General features: G+C 47.8%; 1 protein-coding gene across 1 annotated transcript in view; it reads right to left on the bottom strand.

Moving 5' to 3' along the window:
• Positions 1-8713, bottom strand: part of IL13RA1 (interleukin 13 receptor subunit alpha 1) — a 62136-nt gene that overhangs the window by 45039 nt on the left and 8384 nt on the right. Inside the window, 1 exon segment of the mRNA XM_077771918.1 lies at positions 4533-4672. Coding sequence (XP_077628044.1) covers positions 4533-4672 — 140 coding nt within the window.

Below are 8713 nucleotides of genomic sequence, written 5' to 3'. Positions count from 1 at the left end.
GAAACATTCTGGGGGAAAATCCCAGTCTTCCAATTATATTACACATTGTTCCAGCAAGAGGACTGAGGAATCTTATTACACAGAGATTTTTATTATAATCAAATTTTTTTAATTAAAAAAATACTTGAGTACTTACTANGGGCATATGAATAGTAAAAATAACCCAGAAAAGAGACGGGGAGGGAGTGATAAAATACTTTTTAAAAGTCTCCCTCGAAGCTCAAGGTTAAGTTAATACTACATCGGCATGAGAGGAGGTGAAACCCAAACTGACGACGACGACAACGACGATGGCCAGGTCCAGCACCACCTCTATCAGACAAGGAACTAAATCCCTTCCGGCAGGGCTCGGTGCGGTCTGAGTGACAGCTCCCACGTGACTTTCGGCTGAGGTGACTCACTCCAGGGGAGCTGCTGTAGGACACTAGGCTCCGCCCCCTGGGGAAGCTGGGCTCCTTTGAAAATGTATCAAAAACCAAGGCCAGAGCCCTGAAACGATCCCTCCCCGCAGGCCCACCGTTCCTTTGGCCGGATCACACCTTGCCCCATTCCAGATCCCTTTCTCGGTAGGAAAAGAGAGTCGGCCCCGGCTTTGCCTCTCTGGGTGCCTGGACCTGGACAGAACAGCAGCTTTTTAATTTATTCACCTAGTGAGACTTGCCTATCTCTTGGTGATGAAAGAGATCTAACCTGACGCCAGAGCACATGAATCAATGTTCTTTTCACAACAACCAGCCAAAAAAACAAAAACAAAGCCTGACGCCAGATCCTTCTTCGACTCTCCAGACTGGGAAATGAGGAGACACTGCTAACACAATGGGGGAGGGCGGCCACTTGAAACGAATCTTGTGTTTAAAAAAATAAAATCAAATCACATACGAGTCCCTGTCTCTTGTGTTCATGGTCCTCCAATCGGAAGACTGAAAGCAACCTCAGGGGTTTATCCCGTTTAGCAACATAGGACCTCTGGACGGTCTCATAAGCCCCCGTAACGTGTACAAACGATCCTAAAGCTCCCCCTACTTCAATCTGCTTCGAAGCCTATCCCAGACAATTGCATGATGTTAATGCTTTGTCCAAAGGATGGGAAGGGGAAGGGAAATCACTCCCGCCATTCATTCTCAGCCTCGGGACTGTAACCTTCAAGAGGTCGGCCGGGAAGTCTCCCATCACTGATTAGAAGAGAAAATCCGTGTTTATCCCATCCGTGGCCCGGGCCGCGTCAACGGTCAGCAGTCGGCTGGCTGGAATACACACGAGCAAGCCTCAGGCAGAGGTCACTTGTCATGGTTTCCATCCGGTCTCCTCAGGGGCAGAATGGACGCTAATATTAGACTGAACCACATGACCTATAAAAGCAACCGTTTCGTGTGATTCAACCTCACAAGAAGAAGAAGAAAAACTGACAGTTATTGAACGTGAACTCGGTGCCAGGTGCATCACGAACATCCTCTCCTCTAAGACACGCGCCACTGACATTGGGTCCCGCCCTGGCATTTTACAAACAAAGAAATGGAGGCTCAGGGAGGTTAAGTGACCTGCCCAGGGTCACACGCCTTGAAAGGGGAAGAGGCACATTTTCAAACCCAGTCCTATCTAATCCCACTGCCTCCTAGAGTCGCTTTGAAGTCTCAATTTCTGTATCTCTACGGTGGAGTCGCCCCATTTCTGGGCTACGATATCACTACGTATGTCTACCCTACTGGTCCTTGAGTGTGTTTGGCTGGCTAATGAACGCGGACGTGTCAGAAGAAAAGGTGACCTCTCCTCGGTTTCTATGCGATGCTGAGGCGAAGCACTTAAAGGTCTTTCCCATGACATCTCAAGGGCTGAAGTACTGAGAGTCGCCACTAAGGATCCAAATGCCTGATGGTCCCCTCTTGGGAACAAGAGGAAGCCGACAGAGTGAAAGGGGAACTCAACTCCTGAACTCAACTTCTGCCTTGAGAGCATCTCTCTTTTGTTTGTTTGGGTTTTTTTGTTTTTTGTTTTTTGTTTGTTTGGGTTTTTTTTGAAGTATGGTTGACCTACTAATTTCAGGTGCACAGCAAAGGGATTCGACATTTATGTACCTTACTCGGCGATCCCCCTGGTGTCAGGTCTAGTCACCATCGGTCGCCACACAGACTTCTTAACAATATTACTGGCCATCTTCCCTATGTTGCGCTCTTCATTGTCATGACTTACTTATAACTGAAAGTTGGTGCGGCTTAATCACCTTCACCTCTTCGCCCATCCATCCCCTACTACCCTCCGCTTGTCCTCGGTATCTGTGAATCTGTTTCTGTTTTGTTCTGTGTGTTCGTTTTGTTTTGTAGATTCCACATGAGTGAAATCACATGGTATTTGTCTTTGGTCCATCCATGTTGTCACCAATGGCAACATTTCATTCTTTTTTATAGCTGAGTAACGTTACGCTGTATAAATATACCACATCTTCTTTATCAGTTCATCTTCCCGTTGTGAAAAAGGCTGCAATAAACATAGGGGTATCTTTTTGAATTAGCGTTTCCGTTTTCTTCAGGTAAATACCCAGAAGTGGAATTGCTAGATCATAGGACAGTTCTATTCTTTAATTTTTTGAGGAGGCTCCATATTGTTTTCCATACTGGCTGCACCAATTTACATTCCCACCAACCGTGCGGGAGGGTTCCCTTTTCTCCATGTCCTCACCAACACTTGAAATTTCTTCCCCCCCCCCTTTTTTTTTAAGATTTTGTTTTTAAGTTATCTCTACACCCAGTGTGGGGCTCAAACTTAGAACCCTTAGGTCAAGAGTCACATGCTCTACTGACTGAGCCGGCCAGGCACCCCGATATTTCTTGTCCTTTTGATACTGGCCATCCTGACAAGTATGAAGTGATTGATCTAACTGTGGTTTTGATTTGCATTTCCCTGATGATCAGTAACGCTGAGCATCTTTTCTCGTGTCTGTTGGCCATTTGGATGTCTTCTTTGGAAAAAAATGTCTATTTGGGTCTAGAGATCCTCTTGTTTCTTTAATTTTAGAGAGAGTGTGTGCGTGAGTGGGAGAGAGGGGCAGAAGGGCAGACAGAGAGAATCGTAGTCAGGCTCCAAGCTCAGCATGGAGCCCATCTCAGGGCTTGATCCCACGACCCTGGGATTGGGACCTGAGCTGAATCAACAGTGGCACGCTCAACGGACTGAGCCACCCAGGCGCCCCTGGAGGACCTCTTAAAATGCAAATATTTCTAGGGCGCCTGGGTGGCTCGGTCAGTTAAGCATCCCTATGATCTTAGGGTCATGATCTCAGGGTCACGATCTCACGGTCTTAAGATGGTACCCTATGTCTCCAAGCTGGGTGTGGAGCCTGCTTAAAGATTTTCTCTCTCTCTCTCTTAAAAAAAAAAAAAAGGCAAATATTCTGAATAGCCTCAATTCTCTACCAATGAACACCTAACCCGGAATTAACACCCCGGCAGAAAAGGGGGAAGAAAGGCAGATTGGTAAGCTTCCCTCAAGAGGAAGCACCTGTTCCATCCTCGCTTTATGAAGCTTCCACATACGTGTTTTTCCATGTCCCAGAAAGCCAGAGAAGAGAGTAGGGCCACACTTCACAGAGCAAGAAATTAAGGCTCAGAGAGGTTCAGTCACTTACCCCAGGTCACAGGGATAGCTGAGTGGCACACCAACTAGAACCGAGCTCTCCTGACTCCCCCTGCCGCCAGGCTGCGTGAACATCGATGAGTCCACGGTTCGCTGACCCAAAGCACTGTCGCTAGTATCAGCTTCTCCCATCCGGCCTCCTCACAGTCCCGGACAAATTCGATCCCAACCACCCCTGACACCTCTCCCCGCTTACTGAAAGAAGGCACAAAGATATAAAACAGTTCTGAACAGCTGATCTGACGCTTCGAAGGATCGGTCCGTCAGAAGGGGTTGCAAGGCAATAGGGCCCAAGAGAAAATTCCACTGGCTGAGACTGTCATAAAGACCCTGAGATCATCCAATCGTGTCAGCAAAAATTCACTTACTTCAGTTGACTACATCTGACTGGAAAGGGCTGAAAGTTCCCCTCGCTTTTCCTCAGGCATCAGGAAACCTAGTCGACCCTATCTACCGCTGATACCTTATTTTTCCGCTTTCCATATGGCCACCTAGTTTTATATCACGTAGTTCTTGCACAGCTGCGTGCATGTCATCAGCAAGACGGTGAGCGGGAAGACTCTGTGAGAAACTGGAAGTGTTATATACACAGAGGCAGGGACACAGGAAGAAATGTCAACGCGACTAGGAGCCGAGGGCCCAGCAGGTAAAGACAGCAGCTAAGTGTCTCCTAACAGGGTCTCTCTTTGCATTTCGTGAGCAAATAATGAGCCAACGTTTTCGAATGTTCAAGCGCTCGATTTTTCTCAACGGTCTTTTCGGTCATTTTCTTTCCCAGGTAAAATTCGGACACAAGCCCAAACAGAACTCCCGGGTTGAAGTGAGGTTAGAATTCGGTTTATTCTTGGCTCCAGTTCACAGCGTCCACTTCACCTCATCAGTGCAACACACCCCAGAAAACTTACCTTGTCCTGTTTGTTGTCGAAATGACTAAAATACCATAAGGTGCAATTGGGGCTGGCTCCTTCGGGGGGGTCCCACGTCCAGATGACCGTGCAGAGGTTCTCAACAGAAACGCTCAAGTTCGTCACAGGTGGCTGCGTCTCTGCTCAAATGAAGCACAAGGAGTACACTCATCAGCACCAGCCAGTGTTCTTTGTGGGTCATTTAGTCCGTTCCTCCAAGTCCTGGGGCCAAGAACAGTAAAGCCGAGCGAAGAACAGCTGACGCGCACCCAGCCGGGCGACGCTCTAGGCTCTCTCCGCGTGCCACTCCACCGCGTCCTCACGACCGCCTTGCGAGACAGGGGTGTCAGCCTCATCTCGAAGATGAAGTGGCCGAGGTCAAGGACACAGAGTCGCTCGCCCCATGTCCCATAGCTCGTGGATGGCAGAGCTCAGATACAAACCCAGGAAGGGGGGCTCCGGGGCCACAGCTTCAACTACTCGCTTTAGTGTGGACACAGGGGAGAGTGTAGCCTGAAGTTTCTGACTCCCTCCCGCAGGAGTTTGGGGTTCCCTCTACCGCCCGCTCAGTGCACACGCTCCGATCTTGGCAGTGCCGTGGGGGAGTCTCAGCAGCGTGTCTTTAATCATGCTTGCTAACGTGACCTGGGAACTGTTTTTATAACTTTTCCAAAGAAGTACTGAGAAAGATTTAATGGTCCCTGTCATTCCCCCGAGGTCTGACACTAAACAGCTGGGATTGTAGCTCTGAGTAATCTGAAGAGGGAAGGAGACAGAAGAAGCTGAACCAGTGTGTTAAAAATGTGTTTCAGTTGGAGAAAACTCACCACTGCCTCCACCAAATATTCAGTGACTCTATCATTTTGGACCCAGCTCTATCACCAGGGAGAGGAGTTTTAAAGCTTCTGCCAAAACCAGGGAGAGACACAGAGTGGGGGAAAGGAAGCACCATTTTAGACTTTGCTGAGGGCTTCTGAGACCAGGACGACCGAAATCATTCCTCAAGAGCCTCTGTCCTACGTTTGCAACTTTTCTACAAATTGAAAATTATTCCAAGATAAAGTTTACTAAACTCATTAAAGAAAAAAAACAATCCTGGGGCGCCTGGGCGGCTCAGTCAGTTAAGTGTCTGACTTTGGCTCAGGTCATGATCTCCCGGTTCGTAGGTTCGAGCCCCACGTCGGGCTCTGTGCTGGTGGTGCAGAGTCTGCTCGGGATTCTCTCTCTCTCTCTGCCCCTTCCCCACTTGTACTCATTCTCTCACGCGTGCTCTCTCTCTCTCAAAATAAAAAAAACTTTTAAAAAGTAATAAATAAGTAAGTAAATAAACAAATCCTCCCAAATTGTCCAAANACAGAGCCCGATGCGGGGCTCGAACTCACAAACCGTGAGATCATGACCTGAGCCGAAGTCGGAAGTGTAACCGACTGAGCCACTCAGGCGACCCTCCAGAGTCCTATTTTATACTCTGTGCCAACACACTGGCGTGCACTGGGCCTCTTACATAATCTGTAAATACTTTATACCATGACCTTCCTCTTCAACTGAACAAAAAATTCCTTTTGTCCCCCAACATCAGCCCCCCAGGCACTACATAGTTGGCATTTCCCCCAAAGGTCAGTTTTATTCATGGTAGCCTGTAAAGGCCCTGGACTTTCAATATCCATTCCCTTTCCCCACAAGGGTGACCAAAGACCCAGCTGTGGGGACGCGCAGCCCACAGCAGGGCCAATGGAAGCAGAAAATTCCCACTGCGCTGAGTGAAAAGCTGGCTAGCGTCTGGAAGCATCGATGGTTCCGGCGATAGTGCTAGTGTTAGGATTCTAAGCAACTTCTGGCGTGCACAGCAATTTAATTTTGGCCTTTCAAACACATCAGCACTTGTGAAGACAAATCATTTGTCAGCTGTAGGGCTTCTGATAAAAACTTTGTTCCCTCTGAAGACTACAGTCTACTTTAGGCTCATCTGCCGTATTCCGCGCTTTCCAGAAACACACGGCAGCAAACTTCGTAACGCTTTACCTTCCTACTCCCACACAAACATTAAAGCCCTGATAATAAAAATTATTACCTACTTGTGGTGATATAATGAACCACACCTCAATTGTCAAGGCAATTTAAGACCTTTTAAAATCTATTTTTGGGTGGTGCCTGGGTGGCTCAGTCGGTTAAGCATCTGACTCTTGGTTTTGGCTCAGGTCATGATCTCATGGTTTCGTGGGTTCGAGCCCCGTGTCGGGCTCTGCAGCAGCAGCACGGACCCGGCTTGGGATTCTCTGCCTCCCTCTCTCTCTGCCTCTATCCCACTCATGCTGACTCTCTCAAAATAAAGCAACTTTTTAAAAAAATCTATTTTTTAACATCAGTATTTTAATAGAACAATAGCCTGCACTATTTCCAATCTCTCTGATGGGTTTATTTTCTCTTCCCATCTGTTCTTAACTGTCCTTTAGTCAAATCTTCTCATGGCTTGCATTTTAAGCTACTTGTGGCTATCTGCCATCCGTTCTTCCCCCAGTGGTTCCTTCCATTTCTGAGGTTTTTCCACTTCCTATACTTTAAAAATACACACACAGAGACACACACGCGCTCGCACACACACACTCAGTCATCCTGAAACTTAAAATACAATCTCCAAATGTTGAAATATATACGGATACATGTGTATGTACATATAGCACATTGAGATATGTACATAAGTAACCGGTAACTGTACTTCTCGTAAAGATCTCTAACAGCTCTGCACATGTAAGACTTAAGATAATCTCCGTACGGTGTAGTGTTGAGAGCATGGACTCTGGGCCCAGAGTACCTGAGTTCCTACCCCAGCTCTGCTACCTACCGGCTGGCAAGCTACTTAACTTCTCTGTGCTCCAGGTTTCTCACCTGTAACGTGAGGATGATCAAGGGGCGATTCTGAGGATACAATGAGTTAATCCAGATAAATTGCTCAGAACAGTGCCTGGCACAGAGCAAGCGCTATATAAATGCTAGCTATCTACTTGCTTTCTTTCTGAAGAAACAAAACAGTTCTAAACAGGTGCTTTGGGGGGTACCTGGGTGGCTCAGTCGGTTAAGTGTCCGACTCTTGATTTCAGCTCAGGTCATGATCCCAGGGTCGTGGGATCAAGCCCCACGGGCTCTGCAATGAGCATGGAGCTTGCTTCCAGATTCTGTCTCTCCCTGGGCACCTCTCCCCCCAACTCATGCTCTCTCTCTCTCTCTCTCTCTCTCTCTCTCTCTCAAATAAAAAAATAATAAAATAGTTGCTTTGGTTGTCTATGAAAGGGATACATGCCCACCGCCTGTAAGAGAGAACAGGCACTTAACTCCAACCGTTTCTCAGAGGTTGATTGCTGGCTTCAGAAAGGGGAATGGGAAGAAGAGAGGGATTCAAGCAGCTCCCCCTGGCCCCCAACGAAACTTCAAACCTCAGGAGAGTCAGTATGGTCACCTCAGTAAGATTCCATCCTACTTAGAAGCTGAGCTGGTCAATGCTCTAATAGGTCATGTTGCTTAGGGAACAGTTTGTGCTCTCTCCCGTTCAATCACAGCAGATGGCAGAGGTGTGCCTATTTCGGGAAAAGTTAAGGAAATCGCAACAGTCATATATGAGTCACTGCCTCCTTCCCTTACATCCACTCAGTCATCAACGTCTGTCCATTTTCTCTTGCAACATCTCTTTTAATCATCCCAGGCAAACCAATGTGCTCTGCTGGGCCCGCGAGATGGGCTGACACTGGCTAAGCCATGGCCCTGGACAAGAGGCATTCATGACACATCTTTCTGTCTTTCTTTTTTTTTTTTTGTTTTTGTTTTTGGTTTAAGTTTTATTTATTTATTTTGAGAGAGACAGAGCATGAGCAGGGGAGGAGCAGAGAGGAGGAGAGAGTGAATGCCAAGCGGGCTTCATGCTGTCAGCGCAGAGCTCGACACGGGCTCGGCCTCACCAACTGTGAGACCGTGACCTGAGCCGAAATCAAGAGTCAGGTGCTTAACCGACTGAGCCACGCAGGTGCCCCCACAACACCATTTTTCTAGCGGACAACTTCAACCCTAGAGTCCTCCGCAGCTTTATACTCCAGCAATTCCCATCACGCCATCAAGTGTCCCTGTTTGCTTCTTCTCTGGTGTCATTTCCCTCACGCCGTGCCCCACTCCGGGCCTTCGCGGGCAAATGA

The sequence above is a fragment of the Crocuta crocuta genome, unplaced genomic scaffold (assembly GCF_008692635.1).
Source record: "Crocuta crocuta isolate KB4526 unplaced genomic scaffold, BGI_CrCroc_1.0 scaffold1269, whole genome shotgun sequence".
NCBI lineage: Eukaryota > Metazoa > Chordata > Mammalia > Carnivora > Hyaenidae > Crocuta > Crocuta crocuta.
This window is presented reverse-complemented; position numbering and strand designations above follow the sequence as displayed.